This window comes from Vipera berus (assembly GCF_964194415.1).
Source record: "Vipera berus genome assembly, chromosome: 2".
In the NCBI taxonomy this organism is placed as follows: Eukaryota; Metazoa; Chordata; class Lepidosauria; order Squamata; family Viperidae; genus Vipera; species Vipera berus.
This window is the reverse complement of record NC_138203.1, coordinates 117,976,402-117,999,255: the sequence shown is the minus strand read 5'-3', so window position 1 is coordinate 117,999,255 and position 22,854 is coordinate 117,976,402. Positions and strand designations below refer to the sequence as shown.

The 22,854-nt window shown below is 41.5% G+C and overlaps 1 protein-coding gene across 1 annotated transcript in view; it reads right to left on the bottom strand.

The window, feature by feature from the left end:
- LOC308661933 (venom factor-like) overlaps positions 1–22,854 on the bottom strand; it is a 123,938-nt gene that overhangs the window by 51,235 nt on the left and 49,849 nt on the right. The window contains exons 17-24 of the mRNA XM_081317204.1: positions 22,078–22,278; positions 19,900–20,011; positions 19,561–19,646; positions 19,310–19,449; positions 18,262–18,474; positions 10,840–10,903; positions 7,608–7,694; positions 2,287–2,490 (exon numbers count right to left, since the gene is read on the bottom strand). Of these exons, the coding sequence (XP_081173330.1) occupies positions 2,287–2,490; positions 7,608–7,694; positions 10,840–10,903; positions 18,262–18,474; positions 19,310–19,449; positions 19,561–19,646; positions 19,900–20,011; positions 22,078–22,278 (1,107 nt within the window). The remainder of the gene's footprint in view (positions 1–2,286; positions 2,491–7,607; positions 7,695–10,839; positions 10,904–18,261; positions 18,475–19,309; positions 19,450–19,560; positions 19,647–19,899; positions 20,012–22,077; positions 22,279–22,854) is intronic.

The window sequence follows — 22,854 nt, the reverse complement described above, 5'->3', positions numbered from 1 at the left end:
AAGATCAGTTTACATTCCAATTCCAAAGAAAGACAGTGCCAAAGAATATTCAAACTATTGCACTATTGCACTCATTTCACATGCTAGTAAAGTTATACTTAAAATCCTACAAGCTAGACTCCAGCAGTATGTGGATTGAGAACTACCAGAAGTACAGGCAGGATTTTGAAGAGGCAGAGGAACTAGAGATCAAATTGCCAACATACGCTGGATCATGGAGAAAGCTAGGGAGTTCCAGAAAAACATCTACTTCTGCTTCATTGACTATGCTAAAGCATTTGATTGTGTGGATCACAACAAACTGTGGCAAGTTCTTAAAGAGATGGGAGTACCAGACCATCTTATTTGTCTCTTGAGAAACCTATATGTGGGTCAAGAAGCAACAGTGAGAACTGGACACAGAACCACCAATTGGTTCAAAATTGGGAAAGGAGTCCAGTAAGGCTGTATACTGTCACCCTGCCTATTTCACTTATATGCAGAGCACATCATGAGAAAGGCAGGGCTAGATGAATCAAAACTTGGAATTAAAGTTGCTGGGAGAAATATCAACAACCTAAGATATGCAGATGATACCACTCTAATGGCAGAAAGTGAAGAAGAACTAAAGAGCCTCTTGTTGTGTGTGAAGGGGAGTGCAAAACTTGGGTTGAAACTAAACATTAAGAAAACCAAGATCATGGCATCTTGCCCTCTTAATTCCTGGCAAATAGATGGGGAAGAAATGGAGGTAATGACAGATTTTATTTTCCTGGGCTCCAAGATCACCGCAGATGGGGACTGCAGCCAAGAAATTGAAAGATGCTTGCTCCTGGGGAGGAAAGCCATGGCAAATCTAGACAGCACACTAAAAAGCAGAGACATCACCCTGCCAACAAAAGTGTGTATAGTCAAGGCTATGGTCTTCCCAGTTGCAATGTATGGCTGTGAAAGTTGGACCATAAGAAAGGTTGAGCACCAAAGAATTGAAGCCTTTGAACCATGGTGCTGGATAAGACTCCTGCGAGTCCCTTGGACTGCAAGGCAATCAAACCGGTCAGTCCTAGAGGAGATCATCCCTGACTACTCTTTAGAAAGCCAGTTCCTGAAGTTGAAACTCAAATACTTTGGCCACCTAATGAGAAGGAAGGACTCACTGGAGAAGAGCCTAATGCTGGGAAAGGTTGAGGGCAAGAGAAGAAGGGGATGACAGAGAATGAGGTGGCTGGATGGAGTCACTGAATCAGTAGGCATGAGCCTAAATGGGCTCCAGAAGATGGTAGAGGACAGGAAGGCCTAGAGGAACGTTGTCCATGGGGTCGCGATGGGTCAGGCATGACTTCGCAACTTACAACAAAAATACAAAAGCACACTTGCATCCAGAGCAGTTTTGCATTCCGTTTTTTTGCTGTGAGTCTCATTGGAGCTGCATTTCCTTAGCACAATTCTTTTGATTTGTGTTCTGGTCTCAGTGTAAAACTACTCCATTCTGTTGGCGATTTTGAAAGCTAGCAACCTTAACAACAACAGTAAAAGGAACTGAAGAATAAAATGTACACTGCTGTCCTGTATGCCTAAAAACAGGCATTTGATATCAGAACAATACTTCCAAACTCACCATAAAATATATGAAAATGTCTTTCCTTTTAATAGAATATTGTGATAATTCAATGAGCCGATATGCAAATATTTCTCAGCAATAACCCATCCCACACTCCCAGGCCAATGATGTAATATCATTAACTAAGCTAGCTGAAACCTACGTTGTGAAGGAAAAAAACCAAAAACAAAAAAGAATCCCGCAATATATTTATATTTATAGGGACGCGGTGGCTCAGTGAGTTAGGACGCTGAGCTTGTCGATCGGAAGGTCGGCAGTTTGGCGGGTCGAATCCCGAGTGCCGCGTAACAGAGTGAGCGCCTGTTACTCGTCCCAGCTTCTGCCCACCTAGCAGTTCGAAAGCAGGTAAAAATGCAAGTAGAAAAATAGGGACCACTACGGTGGGAAGGTAACAGCGTTCCGTGCGCCTTTGGCGTCTAGTCATGCTGGCCACATGACCACGGAGACGTCCTCGGACAAGCGCTGGCTCTTCGGCTTTGAAACGGAGATGAGCACCGGCCCCTAGAGTCGGAAACGACTAGCATGCATGTGCGGGGGAACCTTTACCTTTACCTTTACCTTTAATATATTTAAGAACACTTGGCTTCTTGACTTCTGTGGGTCTTATATTTGTTCATTTTAGGGATGAATTAATCTGACATTTCGATCCCCTGTGGAAAGACATGTCTGGAGACAACTTGCCTTACCTGTTATGATCTGATCGATAGCTTCAGTCCTGCGATCCACACCAAGAGTCTCCCATTGCCCTGTTGTGTCCAGATAATAGGTGGCAATAACTGGTGCGGTCATGTGGATCATATTTTGCTCCCCACAGCCAGCAGGAGTAATAATGAGATGATTGAGTTTACTTCCATCAATTGAGTTTTCAATCATCTGAGCCACAAGGTCACCTGAGTGTGAAAAAATTGCCAAGCATGTTAGAAGCTGAGTACTTTGTGATCTTGCTTTAAGCTTCAATACCTTTATGGCAAATGATTAATCTAATCTTGCTTCCAACTCCACTACCATTCCTTTAGAGCATGGGTCGGCAACCTGCAGTTCCAGAGCCGCATGTGGCTCATAACCTCCTCCACCATTTGCAGAGAGAGAGAGACAGAGAGAGGCACTTGGTGCTTCCCTTCTCTCTCTCTCTCCATGTGGACTTGCCCCCTCACGGGGCTCCTGATTGGCCCTGTGCCTGGGTGCCCCGCCCCCTGGGAGAAGCACAGCCAGGAATTCCCTTCCCCGGGCTGGCCCCGTCTGAGGCGCATCTGGCCAGCCTGCGATCCCCAGCCAGTGAGCTTATTTAAAGCCAGCCCAATCAGCTTGTCAGAGAAGAATGTGAGGTGAGCAGAAGATTATGGGGGTGGGGGAGAGAGAAAGAGAGAGAGGGGGGAGGGAGGGAGAAGGGAAGTGCAAGTGCCTCTCTCTGTCTCTGTCTCTGTCTCTGTCTCTGTCTCTGTCTCTGTCTCTGTCTCTCTCTCTCTCTCTCTCTCTCTCTCTCTCTCTCTCTCTCTCTGATTTCTGAGCATGATCACAAGCTCGCTGCCTGCCCAGGCTCTCAGCCCCCCTTCTGGGACACCATCCACAGAAGTTCCCATCCTGGCTACCCAAAAAGACCGAAGTAGCGGCTTCAGTGGGTCAGCGGGCAGGGCGCCAGCAGGAGACAAGTCAGGTGGGCGTTGCATCAACTCGGCTCTTGCCAACAGCTAGTTTGGAAAGAGAATTTGGGGAGGGAGAGATGCTGTTTTCCTCCTGGGAAGGCAGAAGGGGGGAAACAGGCAAAAGAGGGGAGTTTTCCCAACCAACCAGCCAGCTGCCCCCCTCTTCCTGATTTTATACCACATTAAAAAAAAACCAAGCCTGGTACTATGCAAGGTTTGTGCCTTAACACTCTCGCAGCCCCCTAGCTTGCCCCCTCACAATTGCACCAAAGCTTCACAACAGCACTCAGAGTAATGGGGAAGGGAGGACGTTCCTGGGCTCAGGGAGGGAGGGAGGGAAGGAGGAGAGAGCTTAATAGGGGCACGGGGGGCGCTCAGCCACCCTTCCGGCTGCTGTGCCCAGATGCTGGGGCTGCTACCCTCTTTGTGGCGGCAGCGGTGGCAGCAGCAGCATCACCTTCCATGCTGGTCCCATCGCAAGCTAGGCACACCCCCGCACGCTCACGGGAAGGACGGGAAAAAGGGATGGGCTGTACTGATGTCGAGGTGGGGGGAGGGGTTGGTGGAAGAATAAGGGATACATGGGGGTGGGGTGGGTGGGAGAAAGAGTCAGAATCCAAGATGCTCAAATCTGGGTGGGCTCCCAGCAAACGCGTGCCAAAGAAGTGATGGGAGAAGGAAGAGAGGAAGAGAAACAGCCATTTCTTCTTCTGGCGCAAACTCTGTGCTCAAGCTGGAATGGGGGGGGGATGAAGAGGAGGAGGCAGAGGAGGAGGAGGAAGAGCAGCAATTGAAAAAATGCCAGCCAATCTCTTTGGGAGAGGGGGCGCAGGATGGAGAGGACAGCTTACCTTGGAGAGGGAGGGGGGAGCCCTCCTCGTCCGCCTTTCATTCTCTCTCTCTCTCTCTCTCTCTCTCTCTCTCTCTCTCCTCTCTGCCCTATTCCTCTCACTCCTTTTTTAAAAAATCTTTTTTCTTTCTTTTCTTTTCTTTTAAAGCAAAAGTGACCGGGATTATGAAATCAAATCAGAGGGAGAAGGCAAGAGTTTGCTTCCTTTTTAGGGATCACGCTGCAGGGGTCGTGGGGAATGGGAGTGGCGGGGGAAGACTGGGGTAAACCAGGATGGTTAGAGCTGCCCCTGCACTGGCTGGCTTTGCTCCTGGGGCTCAGCCACTGACTTGATTAAGGAGGGTTTGTTGCCAGAGCCTGCTGGGTTTGTACCCCCGGACTGAACTATAAATCACGTTTTGTAACCTGCTGGACTCCCCCATGTTCTGAGCCACAAACAAGCAAGGTATAATAATTGGGCTCAGCACCGCTCTCTGGTTCAGCCCACAAGACTCATTTTAACCATGGTTTGACAGCTAAGCAAGACACAGCCAAGTTCACTTGTGGCTCTAACCTAGAAGAAGAAGAATGGGGGGGACAAGGAGGAGGAGGAAGAGGAGGAGGAGGAAGAGCGGCGATTGACAAACTGCCAGCCAATCTCTTTGGGAGAGGGGGCACAGGATGGAGAGGAGGGCAGCTTGCCTTGGGGAGGCAGGGGGGAGCCCTCCTTGTCTGCCTTTCCTTCTCTCTCTCTCTCTCTCTCTCTCTCTCTCTCTCTCTCTCTCTCTCTCTCTCTCTCTCTCTCTCTCTCTCCTCACTTGGCCAGCCAGCCAGCTTGTTCTCCAACAAGCTGACATACCACAGACAGTCTTATGCAGTTTGCTTTCCTCCACGGAGATGTAGCGAGGGCAGGAGAGAAGCACCGGTGGGAAGAGAGAGAGAGAGAAGGGAAGCACAAGTGCCTCTCTCTGTCTCTCTGTGTCTCTCTCTCTCTCACACACACACACAACACACAAACACACTTAGTGGGTAAGAGGACTGGCAGACCAAGGGAAGAAAGAGAGAGGGAGGGAGAAAGGAAAGGAGGGAGAGAGAGAGAGAGAGAGAGAAAGGAAGAGAGAGAGAAGAGAAGTGCAAGTGCCTTTCTCTGTCTCTCTCTCACTCACTCACTCACACACACACACACACACACACACACACACACTGAGTGGGGGAAGAGGACTGGCAGACCAAGGGCAGAAAGAGAGGGAGAGAGAGAGAGAGAGAGAGAGAGAGAGAGAGAGAGAGAGAGAGAGAGAGAGAGAGAGAGAAGGGAAGCACAAGTGCCTTTCTGTCTCTCTCTCACACACACACATAAACACACACACACATAACACAAACACACTGAGTGGGGGAAGAGGACTGCCAGACCAAGGGCAGAAAGAGAGAGGGAGGGTGAAAGCAAGGGAGGGAGAGAGAGGGAGAGAGAGAGGGAGGGAGGGAGAGAGAAAATATGGATATATGTGGTTGTCCTTACTGGACTTTTAGTAAAGAATGTTTAATGAAATATTTTGATGGTTTTTTTTTAATTAAGAGATGAGGTATGGGGATAATTATGCTGTATTTAAAGATGGTAGATAAGCTACTAAAATTGTTTTTACCTGTTGGGATGAAGGAGAAAGGGTTTTTTCCCCTCTTTCTCCTGTCCTTTTCTCCTCCCCCCCCTGCAATTTTTTTCTGTTTGTAGTTTTATAGTTTGCACTGGCTTTTTATTTCATAAATACGAGGAGGACTCAAATAGACATTTGAGTATTTTATTTGAAAGTAACCTTCGACCCAGCATCTTTTTTTTTGTAGTTCAAAATGCTTTTGTTGCATGCAGAAATAAAAATTTGTTTTCTTTGTAGCAGTTCATTGATTTCATAAATGCAGCACACTATAGTTTTTTTATACATAGCATAAAGGTAAAAAACAATATATGCAGTGTTATCTTCATTTTAGATGTCAAAAGGGTTTTGCGGCTCCCAGTGTTTTGTTTTTGGTGGGAAACAGGTACAAGTGGCTCTTTGAGTGTTTCGGGTTGCCTACCCCTGCTTTAGAGCGTTGAGCCTGAGGTAATTAGGTTCCAGGACCAAACTATTGCAGGTGCTCCATGAGAAAAACCACCAATTATTTAAATGATTAGGGTTGGACCTGCATGGATCTGGGGGAGGGTTGCATTCCAGAGGGCAGACACTGCAACGAAGAAGGAACGTTTCCTAATTCTCTGGAGATTACACTGTTTAAACCAGGGCTTTGCAACCTTTTCACACATTGTACCACTTTTAGGATATGGCACTATCCGAGTACCACCAGTCATCTAGCAAGGTGTCAAAAACTTGATGACCAAAAAAAAAAAGGAAAAAAGTACAGGTAGTCCTCGACTTACAACAGTTCACTTAGTGACTATTCAAAGTTACAACAGCACTGAAAAAGTGACTTATGACCATTTTTCACATTTATGACTATTTCCGCATTCTCAGGGTCATGTGATTTACATTTGGATGTTTGGCAACTGATTCATATTTATGATCGTCGCAGTCTCAAAGTCATGTGATCTCCTTTTGCAACCTTTTGACAAGCAAAGTCAGTGGGGAAACCAGATTCAGTTAACAACCTTTTATATCAGGGGTGTCAAACTCAATTTCATTGAGGGCCGCATTACCATTATGGTTACCCTGGAGGGGGGGTCCTTCCTTCCTTTTTCCCTGCCTGCCTGCCTGCCTCCTTCTCGTTCCCATCTCCTTCCTTCCTTCCTTCCTTCCTTCCTTCCTTCCTTCCTTCCTTCCTTCCTTCCTTCCTTCCTTCCTTCCCTGATTCTGGTGTTTCAGCTGAGCCCTAACAGCTGATCGGTGCTTCTACAGGGCTGTCAGGGCTCAGCAGAAGCACGAGGACCAGCGCCGGGATCCAGCTGATCAGCGCTTCTGCAGGGCTCAGCAGAAGCATCAAGATCAGCACCGGGCTCCAACTGATCGGCGATTCTGGGCAGCTCAGCAGAAGTGCCAGTATCAACACCAGGTTCCAGCTGATCCTGGCACTTCTGCTGAGCTCTGTAGAAGTGCTGATCAGCTGGAGCCTGGCACTGATCCTGGCACTTCTGTTGAGCCCTGACTGCCCTGCAGCTCCAGCCATCTCTCGCTCATGCTTGTGCGGTGCTGCCGCTGCTTCAGCTCATTCCCTTCCCCTCCTACCACTTCTCTAGGACAGTGGCGTGCCACCTGCCAGGTGCCAATGTACCACCAGTGGTACACATACCACTAGTTGAAAAGCCCTGGTTTAAACAACAGGATCTGGAACACACCCACTTGGTCTGATCTCACCAAATGGGCAGAAGTAATAAGGTTCAATGTTGGAAGTGGGATAGATCCATTGTCCCTGTGAATACAATAAAGACCTCTCTGACCTACTGTTCCATCTATTCATGAATGGAAGGGGAGGGAGATATTGTCCTATCCAGGAGTCCATCTCCAGTGCCAGATGTAGGAGCCTGGATTTCAAATAACTAATTTCAAATTACCTTGGACGATAATCTTGGTTTCAGTTTCTGTCTCAGGTACCTTGTCATCTAATTTATTGGCTTTGACCAATTGCTCCTGTGTTCCACCTGAAAAATGAAAAAAGAAAATGAGGAAAATTCCAGGAAAAGAAAAATACTAGTTACTTCCACATTAAGTGCCTCTTTGGCATTGTTTCTAATAATCAATTGTAAATGGCATTCAACACAATTAACCTAATAGGCACTTAACAGGAAGGAACATAACAGCCTGTGAGTACATACGTTTTGCAAAGTAAAATAACTTTTTTTTGCAACTCATGGTAAAAAGATCCTCTCTTTTTATTGGAAACAATGAAGCATGTGGATGAAAGGACTGTGCCATTCCCAGTATATCTTATATAAGGTACTTAATATAGGGTAAAATTGGAAGACTTCCGGGTGGCAAGGCTCCGTTGACGGCAGCCATTTTGGCTGTCAGCCCCGCTGTCTCCGTAGAGCCGCCAAAAACAGGGACGATCAGCTGTTTGGCAGCTCGGAAGCCTGCTCCTCGGGAGAAGAGGAGGGGGTGAGCGCCCAGGCAGTGGTAGAGCTCCCCCGGACCACCAGAGTTGAAACTCTGGTGGTTGAAGGGTTGAGCCCTCCCGCAGCCTGAGTTTGCTGCAACCATCCCTGCCAGCGAGAGTGAACTTTGGATTACTTGGATGCAGGCAGAGCTGTGCAGGAGAATGCTGTCAGAGCAAGTATTTGAACTTTAACTCGATAAACTTTTTGGAGACTTTTAAAAGTGAAAGTGTGTAATAGAATTAAGTGGGTGAAAATGGCTGCCAAGTCAACTAAAGTTCCTAGAAGCGCGGGGGCTTTTCCAGTTCAGCAATCTTCATTACAGGCTTTAATGCCCCGCCCTCCGGCACCCGCACCTGCACCAGCTTTGACAATAAAATATTTGCAGGATGTTTTGCAAGAGGCTTTGAAAAAGCAATCTCAGCAATTAGCTGAGCTTATCGAGGAGAAGAATACAGGAAAATATTAGAGAAAATGGAATTTGGGGAAATTTTTTTACAACCTATTAGGGCAATATATCAGAAGCAAACAGCTCATATAATAGTAAATAACAGTTTGACCGAATCATGCAATATTGAAAAGGGTACAAGACAGGGGTGTCTGCTGTCACCTTTATTGTTTGTTTTAACATTGGAAATATTACTGATTAAAATACGAGATTCAAAAAAAATTAGGGGAGTTCAAATAAGAGATCAGGATTACAGATTGAGGGTGTTTGCGGACGACCTGGTTATTACAGTAACTCAGCCGGATTATTCAGTTGTAGAATTGATGGAGATAATAATGTTATATGGGAAAGTTTCTGGATTTAAGATAAACACACAAAAAACTAAAATATTGTCTAAGAATATGACTGTACCACAAAAGGCTGTTTTAGAAGAGCTAACGGGATTTGAAATAGTTAAAAAGATTAAATATTTGGGGATATATCTTTCAGCCTCAAATGTGAAGTTATATAAAAATAATTATGAAATGTTATGGGGAAAAATACAAAAAGAATTAGATGGTTGGAAAAAATTACAATTGTCTTTATTAGGAAGAATTGCAGCAGTGAAGATGAATGTTTTGCCAAAATTTTGTTTTTGTTTCAAATGATACCTATACTTAAAAAGGATTTAAATCTGGAGGAATGGCAAAAAGGAATTAATAAATTTGTTTGGGCAGGGAAAAAGCCACGAGTTAAATTTAAGATAATGCAAGATACGCGTGAAAGAGGTGGTCTTAAAATGCCTAATTTTAAATTATATTATGAGGCTGCTGCTTTGTCATCGATAAGTGATTGGTTTAATTTAACACAAGGGAGATTATTAAATCTTGAGGGTCATGATTTGTTATTTGGTTGGCATGCATATTTATTGTATGATAAGAAGGTGGATAATGTGTTTAAGATACATATTTTAAGGTATGCTCTGTTGCGAGTTTGGAAAAAGTATAGACATAAGTTAAATTATAAGATACCAATTTGGGCAATACCTAAACATGCAATAGAAAATATAAATGTGGGATTCAAACAGGATGAGACTATATATAAGGAAATTTTAAGTCTAGAAAGGAATGTATGGCAATTAAAGCCATATAATATTTTAAAAGAAGAAAAGATTGTACAAACTTGGTTTCAGTATGGGCAATTACAGGCAAGATGGAAAGAGGACCATAAAGCTGGCCTTTCGATGACTGATGAAAATTTGGTAAAACAAATTAGAGATCAAGGCCAAGCACATATTAAAAGGATATATAATGCATTGATAGAAATTGACTCAGAAACGGAACTTGTTAAAGATTGTATGATAAAGTGGGCCCAGAATTTTCAAGAAGTCATTACAATGGATATTTGGGAAAAGATCTAGGTTAGAAATGTAAAATTTACACAGGCCCAAAACTTAAGAGAGAATTTTTATAAAATGCTTTATAGGTGGCACTTAGACCCTAAAAAATTAGCAAGAATGTATCCGAACTGCCAGCCCAAATGTTGGAGGTGTGGTTGTGAAGATGCAACATATTTTCATATATGGTGGACTTGTAAAAAGGTTAAAGTTTTTTGGATTAAAATTTGGTGAAATATGCAAAAGATATTTAAGAAAAGGATAAAGTTTTCCCCGCAATTGTTTTTATTGGGTATTATTACAGATACTACTGTAATAGACATTAAATTGATGTTGAATTTTAATTACGGCGGCAAGACTTTTAGTTGCACAATACTGGAAGAAGGAGGAATTGCCGACTATAGAAGAGTGGACTTTGAAAGTTTCCAATTTGGCGGAAATGGCAAAGATTTCGGCATATTTGAAAGATCAATCGCAACAGAGATATATTGTGGAATGGAGAAGATGGATTGAATATATTCAGAATAAATATGGGACTAAAAAGTTTCATTTAGCATTTGAATAAGTAGTGGATTTTTATGATGTATGATTAGTTATTTGTTACTTTATTAATATTATGACTATGGAGAGTTAAAGTCCGATAGAACTTAATATGTTATTTTTGTTATTAGCATATTTTAGTTTATGTTTGTATTATTATACCCTGTATTCAGCTCTGGGAAGTCGGGGAGGGGGGAGGGGAGGGGAGGGGAGGGTTGGGGAGAGGGGAGGGGGAGGAGGAGTTTTTTGTATTTAAAAATGTATTGTAAAACTTTTCAATAAATATAGGGTAAAATTGGAATTAATGAGTAAGAATGAATGTTGCTCACCGACTCCTTTTGCACGTGGGTCCAGTTCAATAACAGTCACAATATTTTTCTGTATCCCTTCAGGCTGTTACAGAAAAAAATGGACACCAGAAAAATCTCTTTTGAGACCCTCATTGCAAATAAAAATATCATGCATGACAGCAGCAAGTACTTCAAAATGGCAATTACAAAATACAAAGAATCTCCTGTAGCATCTCTTAGAAAAGTAGTAAAATATCCAGCAATAGAACTGGTGCTTGGATTCACAATAGGAAAAGACTTAGGTCACCCTCATATCTTCTTAATAGCCAGATCAGCCTGGCCCTCTATTAAAGATTAATTTCTATTTATCCTGGAAGCCTGAGTTTCCTTATCTCAGATTGGGGGGCAGGGGACAAGAATGTCTATGGTCAGTCAAGATGTTCTTACTTATTCTTACTGTACTGCCTCCCCAATAACAGTTTCTTCCCCCCCAATAACAGTTGCTGCATGTTGTGTGTGTACATTATAAGATGCTCTTCCTATGTCAGCTCAGAAAGCTCAGATTGCCCAAGGATCTGATGATAAAGTTCTTTTTTTAAAAAAAAGTGTTTTATTAATTTTTAAGAATTACAATCTTTAGAGTTTAGTAAACAACATGTTGTCTGGGTCCACATATTTAATATTAATTTAATTCAATATAAATCTATTCAGTACTGCACAATCCAGTATTTTTCCCCTGATCCTCCTTTCTTCCCCATATTTTTTTCCATTTTCCCCTCATTACACAGTTACAATTCTTGGTACTACTGATGTATACAAAATGAGATATAAACATCTTCATCATATTTTATTAATATTATACAAATAACTATAATATCAATTCATAAATCAATATCCTGTTTTTGTGCTCTTGTTCAAGTTTGATTTCCCATCAATATTTGAAGTATCTTTGTCAGTTATGATTTTCTCAATATTAATTACATTTATATAGCTAAAAAATTTTATTCATACCAATCCTCCTCTTATTTTCATATTTCCCATATCAAAAGAAAAAGAAAAAATGCTATTTTAATTCTCAATCATATCTTTCATTATAAAAGTCTAATTATATCTAAGGGTCATCCATTCTTTTAATCATATTTAAACAAGTATTTAAACATATAATGGCCCCTCTAATAGGTCAAATCTTCTATTTTTTAAATCTAACTCTCACTTTCTTTCTTTGCCAAGTAGCTTTCCAAGGCAAGGCAATTAAATCACCCAGGAATTTTCTTTCTACTTTTATGCAAGTTGCTTGGCATGAGGAAGACAATTTAGGTAGGTTATTTGTTTGGGGGGAGGGAATCCCACCCATTTATGTTCCTTAAGCAACTCCCACTTTCCTTTTCCCTTAATTTCTCTTCTCATTTTTTGTTTCCAAAGTTGTAACTTTTCCCCTGACAGCTCTATGTTCCATTTTTTAAAAATCATCTTCTTTGTCATCAGGTGTAATTTGCAGACTCAAGGGGTAAAAGATCTTTTGCATTTTCATTGTTATGGGTAAGTCTTGCAGTATTTTATTTGTATATGGTAGTTTATATTTCCCTTCTTTTATCTCTTCCATCTTTAGGGCCATTTCCTCTGCTTCATCTTCTGATATCTGGATTATTTGTTCATACTTTGTAGTCATTGTCTGGGAACTTTCTAATTGTAGATTTAGCTTGGAGATTTGCTCATTTATATTATCTAAATTATTTTGGTCTTATTATGTTTTCTTTTTATATCCTCTTTGTATGCAACAATTGTTTGGTGAATTAGTTGTAGCGTAGAGTATATTTTCTTCTGAAAGGTGTTTGTTTTTTCTTGAAGCATCATTCCTGGAGATCTCTAATATCACCAGTCTCAGTAAGAGTAGAACAAAATTTCCTCTAGTTTTCTGGTCTTTATATGTAGTCTTTATAATCCAATAGGTTACAGAATACAGGGCCAGTCCCAAAAGCAATATTTTATAGTGATCCTTTGTCTCAGGCATCCAAAAATTGTCAGTCAGGCAAGGTTATAATCCACAATGTTCAAAATATTTAAAGTGTTCAACCTCCCTGAAAACAGCTCAAAAGTATCTCCCAGCCAGATGTAATCAAAGGTCAAATTTTTCTTTCTCTCCCACTATCTTTTTAGATTAAAAGTCCAAGCTCAGTAGGTGTTTATAGTCCAAAAAGGTCAGAGTGATAAATATGACAAAATATTTTCCTTTATTGCCAGCTGTTCTCCCTTAAGCCAGGAGTCACCAAGCAGCCAGGAAGCTAGTTATATTTCTGTACTCAAATACACCATTAGATGTCATTCAAAATCCATTTTCCACTGTTAAGACAAAGGATTGCTTTCTTATATTTCTTCTCAATGTTTCTTTTTTTGTTGTTGTTTTTCAAAGAGAAAATCTTAACAATTATCTCAGTTCTCAAATTTATCAAAACTGTAGCTTTATGTTACTTCCACTTTAATATTGTGTATTTCTGTCCCCCACAGTTTGAAGGTCTTTTCTCAGATCGAACAGAAAGACCGCCATCTCTCTGTGATCAACGAGACACCCCTCCTTCTTCCTTGCCTTTTCGGGACAACTTTAGGCCCTTTTTAGGGCCCCAGAAGGGCAAAATCAGGCAGCATCTCTCTTCCAGCATCTGTCTTACCACGATGCAAAACCGGAAGTCCAAGGCTCTATTACAGTGATGGCGAACCTTTTAGAGACCGAGTGCCCAAACTGCAACCCAAAACCCACTTATGTATCATCAGGTGCCAGGTGGGCGTGGCCCATTGGCTGGGTGTGGCCCATTGGGTGGTCGTGGCTGCAGTGATAACAGAAGACTGGGTGGGACTAAAAAGTTCCATCAGTCAATTCCAACTTTGCGAGATCTTTTTTTCCCCGCAAGAAGTTGAAATTGATTGATTGATTGATTGAACCTTTTTTTTTGCACATGGTGGCGGAGGCCTAAAGCAAAAAGGTTTTATAAAACCCAGCTGAAGGCCTAGGACTGGGGCGACTGCGCACGTGCCCACAGAGAGGGCTCTGCATGCCACCTGTGGCACGCGTGCCACAGGTTCGCCACCACGGCTCTATTATCTCCAAGAACTTGAAATGGATACTTATTAGAACCATCATTAAAAAGGCACAACAAAGATTGTTCTTCCTATGTCAACTCAGAAAGCTCAGATTGCCCAAGGATCTGCTGATACAGTTCTACAGAGGAATTACTGAGTCTGTCATTTGTATCTCAATAACTGTCTGGTTCAGCACAGCAACCAAACAGGACAGGTACAGATTTCAAAGGGTAGCTTAGAACTGCAGAAAACACAACCACAAACAGCCTACATTCAGTTGAGGATCTGTATACAGCACGAAGCAGAAATAGAGCTGAGAAAATATCTACAGACACCCCCCCCTCACTTCCTGGACATAGTCTATTTCAACTTCTCCCCTCAGGATGCCGTTTTAGAGCATTGCATGCCAAACAACTAGACACAAAGATAGATTCCCCCCCCCCATGTCATCACTCTACTGAACATTTAATTTACACAGCACTGTTTCATCTTTCATCTTCCTCATGTCATCTTTCTACGATCTTTTCCTTTTCCTGGTTTCTTATGATTTATCAATTGTTGTTTGTAACCTATGATTAATTATTGTAACTATGATTTATGACCTATTACCTATTATTTGCTGTTTATATGTACATTGTGAGCTTACACCAGAGACAAATTCCTTGTGTGTCCAATCACACTTGGCAAATAAAGAATTCTATTTTTCTTTTTCTTCTTCTTAAAAAGCATTGCCGGTCTTTAAAATGTTGCAAGGCCCAGGTGAGTTCTGTTGCAGAACAGTAACTCTGTCTTCTGGAAACAGTTTAACAATGAGTGAGCCCTGGTATGGGTTTAACCCCAGCTTCAGTAACTTCCAGATAAGTTAGCCTTGTCTGTGGTGATTGTGAATTCTGGGATCTGTTTTGGGATCTATTGTTCCAGAACATCTACAGACTAGTAAACTGGGGAAAGCTATGTTAGACAGACCATGTCTTAACAAATTTTTAATCCCAAGGGCCTCTTGTACTGGTTAAGACATTTTTTAAGGCTTTGATAAAGCTCACACGTGTGTGCCCAGAAAAATCTAAGTAACAGGGAGGACCATCCAAAAAGATTTTTTCTTCGAAGTCATTGAAATTTATGGGAGTTCTGCTAGGAGAATGTAACCAGGAATATTTGTTGAGTTCTAAACACAGAAGAGTTTATCATTGCTATCTATACACAAGAATCTGTCTAACGGTCAAAACTAAATTAATGCTAGACAAGAGGCAATAATTAATTCTCACTACCATGTTTCCCCAAAAGTAAGGCCTACCTTGAAAATAAGCCCTACCTTGATTTTGGGGGGGGGTGGGCCTAATATAAGCCCTACCCCCAAACTAAGCCCTAGTTTTAGGGCAAGGCACACACTTAAAAATCAAGTTAGGGTGGGGGTGGGAGGGGGTGAAGCTGCCCCACACACCCTTGCCTAACCCTAACCCTCCAGAAGTTGTGGGTTCTCCACCCCTGGAGTTTTTAAAGAAGAGATTGGGTAACCATTTGTCTGGAATGTTATAGGGTCTCCTACTTGATTAAAGGGTTGGACTAGATGTCCTCCAAGATCCCTTTCAACTATGTTATTCTGAATTCTATGAAAGAGGAGCTGAACTTGAGTCTCTTGTGGAAACAAAATGACTCTAAACTGATGACACATTTAACTCAGTCTTAGAGCTCAGCTTGCTCATCTGCTACAGCTTTTGCTTTTCTACTATTTTCTTTTAAATGTATTTTACTACTATTAAATATTAATTAATAATTAATATTAAATATTAACATTATTACTTACTATATTTATAGGAATTACAATCCTATGGCAACCCATTCATCAATCTATGCTTATGTGTAACTTTATATACTATTTGCATCCTGGATCTTAAATAATGCTGTTATTTTAATATTCCTGGGGTCAAACATTCATGCTATTGTTTTATTAGATAGCGTTTACTGATTGGACATTTTAATTCTTTAACTTTTTTTTAGGTTGTTGGACTTTGGTCACAACAAAGAATGTATTCATGTGTGTGTTTTTATAATCTAAATAGGGAGCCCTGTTATCCATCCATTTATTCAGTCTATTACCATTATCCTCAGTTACCTAACAATATTCATATATACTCTTCCAAAAATCTACTTTGGATGATTTGCCAAGTCTGTTGAGGCTGCTTGTGATGATCCAAATGGCCAAAGGTTTTGCAGATTCCATCCATGGAGTTACCTGTTCTCTAATCACAGTCAACTTGAGTTTAGCACATCTGCCAAACTTCCTTGGATAAAGAAATGCAAGAATGTTTTCCTGTCGTCAAAGAACAGATTACAAGTACCAGAAAGTAGCAGTTCACTGCTTGCTATACTAATGGCAGCTAGCCTTGTATCACATTTTTATTATCCTGTCTTCAGTAGGAATTATTTTTGAAGGGGATCATCTGCATTCACTTCCTTGTTGTTGTTGTTACCTGCAAAGTCATGTCCGATCCATCGGGACCCTATGGACAATGTTCCTCCAGGCCTTCCTGTCCTCTACCATCTTCTGGAGCCCATTTAGGCTCACGCCTACTGCTTCAGTGACTCCATCTAGCCACCTCATTCTCTGTCGTCCCCTTCTTCTATTGCCCTCAACCTTTCCCAGCATTAGGCTCTTCTCCAGTGAGTCCTTCCTTCTCATTAGGTGGCCAAAGTATTTGAGTTTCAACTTCAGGATCTGGCCTTCTAAAGAGCAGTCAGGGTTGATCTCCTCTAGGACTGACCGGTTTGATTGCCTTGCAGTCCAAGGGACTTGCAGGAGTCTTCTCCAGCACCACAGTTAAAAGGCCTCAATTCTTTGGCGTTCAGCCTTTTTTATGGTCCAACTTTCACTGCCATACATTGCAACTGGGAAGACCATAGCCTTGACTATACGCACTTTTGTTGACAGGGTGATGTCTCTGCTTTTTAGTGTGCTGTCTAGATTTGCCATTGCTTTCTTCCCAAGGAGCAAGTGTCTTTTAATTTCTTGGCTACAGTCCCCATCTGCAGTGATCTTGGAGCCCAGAAAAATAAAATCTGTCACTACCTCCATTTCTTCCCCATCTATTTGCCAGGAATTGAGAGGGCCAGATGCCATGATCTTGGTTTTCTTAATGTTAAGTTTCAACCCAAGTTTTGCACTCTCCTTCTTCACCCGCAACAAGAGGCTCTTTAGTTCTTCTTCACTTTCTGCCATTAGAGTGGTATCATCTGCATATCTTAGGTTGTTGATATTTCTTCCGGCAATCTTAATTCCAACTTTTGATTCATTTAGCCCTGCCTTTCTCATGATGTGCTCTGCATATAAGTTAAATAGGCAGGGCGACAGTATACAACCTTGCCGTACTGCTTTCCCAATTTTGAACCAATCAGTGGTTCCGTGTCCAGTTCTCACTGTTGCTTCTTGGCCCACATATAGGTTTCTCAAAATTTATTATTAAAAGTCAAACTGAAAAGCACCCAGCCTGCACATTTTTATTAACTTTGTTCTCATTAGCTGATATTATCCATAAGGCCACAGCTTGGATTATTGTGCAGAGATGCATTTGAATGCCTTCTAGTGCTTCTATTGAAATGGCTGGTATGTTATTTCTCTTTTCAGAATTCAATAGTGTTATTAAGCAAGTATTTTATGGGCTAAGAGAAAGTTGTCATCCCATTGCAATCCAGAGATAAAAAGAAAATCACATGCCTACCCCGACAATGTCACAATGCTCTGCCCCAAGCCCAGGAGGGCAGACAAGTTAAGGGAACTCCTAGATTATCTGGCTAGTCACCCAGCATCCTTTTTTTTTCTTTTTGGCAATATTGCTGTTGTTATGGACAATCTTAGCCCCTTGGCTAAATCTCATATCCATCCACCTGCCCACCCACCAAATCACACTACTGAAGTGTAAAGGGTAATTGTTTCATGTGACAGGGATTTTTTTTTATTGCAGCTGGGGAAAGGATTGGGGGGGGGGGAGAAAGATTGAACCAAAAGAAGACCGTTGCCCGGCTGCAACACTGAGCATCTTTACTTAAATTTTAAAAATTATTTTAAAATATTTAAAGAACTCCCCAAGTAGTGAAGCAGCTCCCATTCTGTCATTTTCAGACCAATAAATTTTGCTATGGGAAGATTCTAGAAGTTTTCAAAGGACAATCAGAACAACAGGACAGTCCAAGATCGATAACAAATTAGACCATTTTAGCCACCATGATAGATATGCCATTTTGTGTAAAGTTTTGAGACCAAAATGCCTTTCTGTTGAAATGGGAGAAGATAAATTAATACAATTATGGTAAATGGTCTTTATCTGCAGCAACCTTTGGTTACAGCCTTTCTTCTCCAAAAGCCATGAGGTAACCCCACTTGTTACTTACTACAACTTTCAGTTTCTTCTTCACACCATCAGATGCCAACTGTCCCCAGACACTTGCTCTGACCTCAACATCATGCAATCCTTGCTGTAATGGGACTATGACAAATGATACTGCCCTGGAGGACAAGGCTTTAATCGTGAACTGCTCTCGGTATCGTTGTGTTTCTGTGGAAACACTGCAGAAGGCTGGGTTGTGTAACAGTTCCACTCGCACCTAGTGAGGATGAGAAAAGCAGATGAGCCATGAGGCTGCTTTGGCCGTGAGAATCATTTAAAATCCAGCTCTCCCATAGATGACACAAACACATTCCCCACTGAGTCTATTCCTGCATCAACAAGTCATTCTAATACATGGAAGGACATGTAGAAGAGGGGCACACATAGAGCACAAATACACATAATCATATCATGCAGTTTGTCCTTCCTTTCCCTTCTTCATGGACTGTTATAAAGTAGGACTGTGTGAATAACACAAATGGAGCAGAGATGATGGTCTAAACCAGTGTTCCTTAAACTGTGATCCGAGGAGCCATGGAGGAGTCCTCTAAGACCCACACGGGGACCCACAAAATCAAAGTTATTCGCCAGGTAGTAAAGACATCTGCAAACATCTGCAAATGTTATTTTTCTCATGATTATTTTTATTTGTTACAAATATAGGGTTTTGATGATTTTTTTTGTTAATATGTGATGAGTTTAATGTTGTTTCTTTGTGATTTAATAAATAAATATTCTACAAATGCATCCATTTTAATTTTTAATATGGTAAAGATTGATAAATATAGCCCTTACAAATAAAAGCTCTTTGGGGGGCTTTTCAAAAGGGGGAAGGGGTCCTGAAAGCAAAATGTTTAAACAACTCTGATCCAAACAGCCTTTGCAAACAACCATTGCCTCCATCACTGGCACTTTTTAATTGGTCTGAAAATGCTGTGGCTTAGAGTTGGAAATACATAAACTCTGGCTGTCAAAGAATTGATAGCAACACAAATCATGCACATTTCCTAATTACTAATCCCCCCCACTCTTGTCACAGCCCCAAAACTTACATCAATAGCATCGTCATTGTAGTTGTACAGAACAGCCCGGATCTCCACCTGCTCATTCTTCACTACTGAATACGGCAGTCGAAGATCAATGAAGAAATCCTTCATGACTGTTATTTCATAAGGTTCAGCCACACAGATCCCTGCAAGGAAGGCCAAAGGCAAAGCCCCCACCCCCCAAAAAAGGTTAATTCTACTTTAATTCTTAGGTTCTTTTCACACCTGCCAACTTTCCATTGTTCCTAATTCTTTACCTTTGGTGGGTGTAATGCTCACAGCCAGCACCTCCCAGGTTGTGATGGAATCCCTCAGATAAAAAGACAATGTCTTGCTTGAAATCCTAGGGAGAAAATGAAATGGAATTCTGGTCATTGACCATAATAAAGAACAGACTGGCTGACAAGTTGCTGCCTTAGAAATGAGCAAAACCTTTCTCTTCTAAAGGAGGTGAAAAATAAACTCCAAATTTCACTCAGGTCCTTTTCTGATCCTTTCCTCTTGGTAGAGTCACCATCCCTGTTCCTGTCTAAATGTTGCAATCATTAGATTTTCCTTTCAACTGAAAAGTGAGCTAATATAAACAATAGCAATACCCTTTGCTGTTGGGAGGTTCAGTCAGTTCCTCTGTTAGCCACAACCAACTCTCAGGAAAATCAGACCTTGAGATGATGTTATCTTCTCCAAAGAATTGATCTTCAAAATCACCTGGAAAATAGATAGCAAGGTGGTATAAGGTATTGTTTCTTTAACAATACTTTATTAAACAACCCACAATTAACTAGATTCATGTATTGCAGTAAACAATAAATTGTCTGTTTTTGTTGTTAGTTGTAAAGTCATGTCTGACCCATTGCAACCCCATGGACAACATTCCCCCAGGCCTTCCTGTCCTCTACCATCTTCTGGAGTCCAAAACCCAAAATACGAAATCAAATCCAAAATGTTATGTAAAACCCAGGCAATTAATGAATGATGTTTTTACTTTGGAGTTTCTTCAAAAAGTGAAAACACAAACTAGCTGGTGTAAGAAAAAAGAAACTATTAGCAATATTTTAATTTAATATTAAGGTTAATGGAGTGGATACAGTCAGTATTATTTGAGGTCCTAAGTTTGATATGAAAGCATCTTCATGGAGGACTCAGTTTACATTACATAGTTCAGTGATGGCGAACCTTTTAGAGACTGAGTGCCCAAACTGCAACCCAAAAACCACTTACCAGTATGTATTTTCGGGTGCCGGGTAGGCGTGGCCAATTGGGTGGGTGTGGCCAATTGGGTGGGCATGGCCCATTGGGTGGGCATGGCTGCATTGGTAACAGCAGACTGGGTGGGACTAAAAGTTCAATCAATTCCAACTTTGCAAGATCTTTTTTTCCCTGCAAGTAGTTGAAATTGATTGATTGATTGAACCTTTTTTTTTTGCACATGGCGGTGGAGGCCTAAAACAAAAAGGTTTTATAAAACCCAGCTGAAGGCCTAGGACTGGGGCGACAGTACCCACAGAGAGGGCTCTGCATGCCACCTGTGGCACGCATGCCATAGGTTCGCCACCATGGAATAGTTTATTGATCAGTCATTTCCACTGTGTCAACACAATGAACTCATCAATCTACATTCTACAAGGTGGGTTTACTAGCATCAATTCAATTCAGACTCTGCATGTTCTGACCTATTTGGGAAAATGCTTGTTCATGGGAATGTTGGCTGACGAGGATAATTCTATTTCATCCTTTGAGTAGATTAGTTATTGTCAAAGTAGCAAAATTGTAGGCATCTCTGTATTTTGGTTAATCCAAGTATGCTTTCCCTCTCTTGCTATTCTTATAAATGTACTGAACATGCAAATTGGCATAATGCTGCAACATTTCTTTGTTGAAAGCTCAGACTGTTCAGAATGGGGCACTCTGTAGGGCAACTGGTACTGTTTCTCTCACAGTATTAGATATAGTAGCAAGGACATGATAGGAATTAATAATAGTTTCTGTAGCCACCTATTTCTCCCATTCTTATTTTACACTCTCTATTAGATTAACATGTGTACATAAAATGAAATTAAGAAATAATATATTTTCAGTCAGACATAGAAAACAGGCAGCGTTTCAATCACATTACTATGGCTGCCATCTTGACCATTTTTTACCTTAATCTTTTTTCAAGCACTTTTCAAACTTAATTAAATCAAGTTTAATTTCTTTGTCCATCCATCCAACTGGAATAAAATTGAAGCAGACTACCACCAAAGAAAGATATGCACAGCCACTACTTTCACTCAACAAGCCATCCAAATCATTTTCCACTGACAGCTTTCTTCAACCACTGAGACCTCCCCCAAAGCTGCTGGTGCTTTAGCTGAACCTAAAGGTCAGCAATGTTTTTTTTAAAAAGTGGTGGGTTGCTATGAGAGGAAGCAGCAGATTCCTGATTCCGCTCAATTAAAAACAGTGATTTAATGAGAGAATGTCTCTGCACTAGATAGACCTAACCTAGATGGGGACTGAGAGAGCCCAGGGACTGGGAGGCTGGATGTGATGTGATTCCCTCGAGTGAGGCCTCACTCCACCCAACCTCTAATGTTCCTCCTGCATTTAGATGGCTGCATTTTGCACTAAAGCTGAGCTATAAATTACTGACAATGACATCTAAATACATACTAATAACAATATATTCCAAATGGTTTCCAAGCTTTGGTGATGCTGTTATGCGCTATGTTTTCTAGGTATTGTGGATTGAATGTTCCTTTCTTTCAATAAACCCAGAACCAGCGACTTACTTCTTGCCAGAAACAACTCGTTCTCCCGTTTGTTTTCATCGTGGATCCCTTTGATGTAGTGACAGCATTCAAGGAAGGCAGTCTTACAAGCATCTCCCTCCTGGATGTATTTTTCACGCTTTTCGCAAGTGTACCCCATGGGGTTCTCATGCATGCCGTCTTCACAGCATTTACGCAGGGCTTGGTCCTGAAACTGTGCCGCTAAAATATGCAAAATTTGTGAAACATTAGACAATTGTATTTCTCATAGTCATATCCATAAAGAAACAAGAGACAATATTCAAATAAACTATTCAAATGAGTTGTTTATCTTCTCCCAGACAGCTGCTAGAAACAGTTGAGCATCCTTTGATTTTTCACTGCTGTAGTTAGTAGGCATTGTCATGTTTATAAGATTGCTTTATGACTTATTACTGCATCTGCGGTTTTGCCAGAATATTCAAACTGTTATGATCTGTGTTTGAAAATCAGTCAAACGTTGCAGTGTATCTCTAACCCCCAAATGGAGCGTTCTAGGTGCCATATGCTAACGGGAGGCTTGAGTAGGCCATCATCAGCTCCTGAAGAAAATGTGCGCTTTAAATCTCATAAAGACCCTTTTCTTTAGTTTTCCCTCTTCTTTCCACCAAGGCACCCTGAAACCCTGATCCTGCCACCAATGCATTTGTAGCTGAGAGGCATGGCCAGCTTCTTACAGTGCTGGTTGTTCTGCACTGACCCTGGGCAACGTCTTCCAGGCTCAGGGCTCCCCTTGGCCTTTGAATGGCAGGCAGGGAG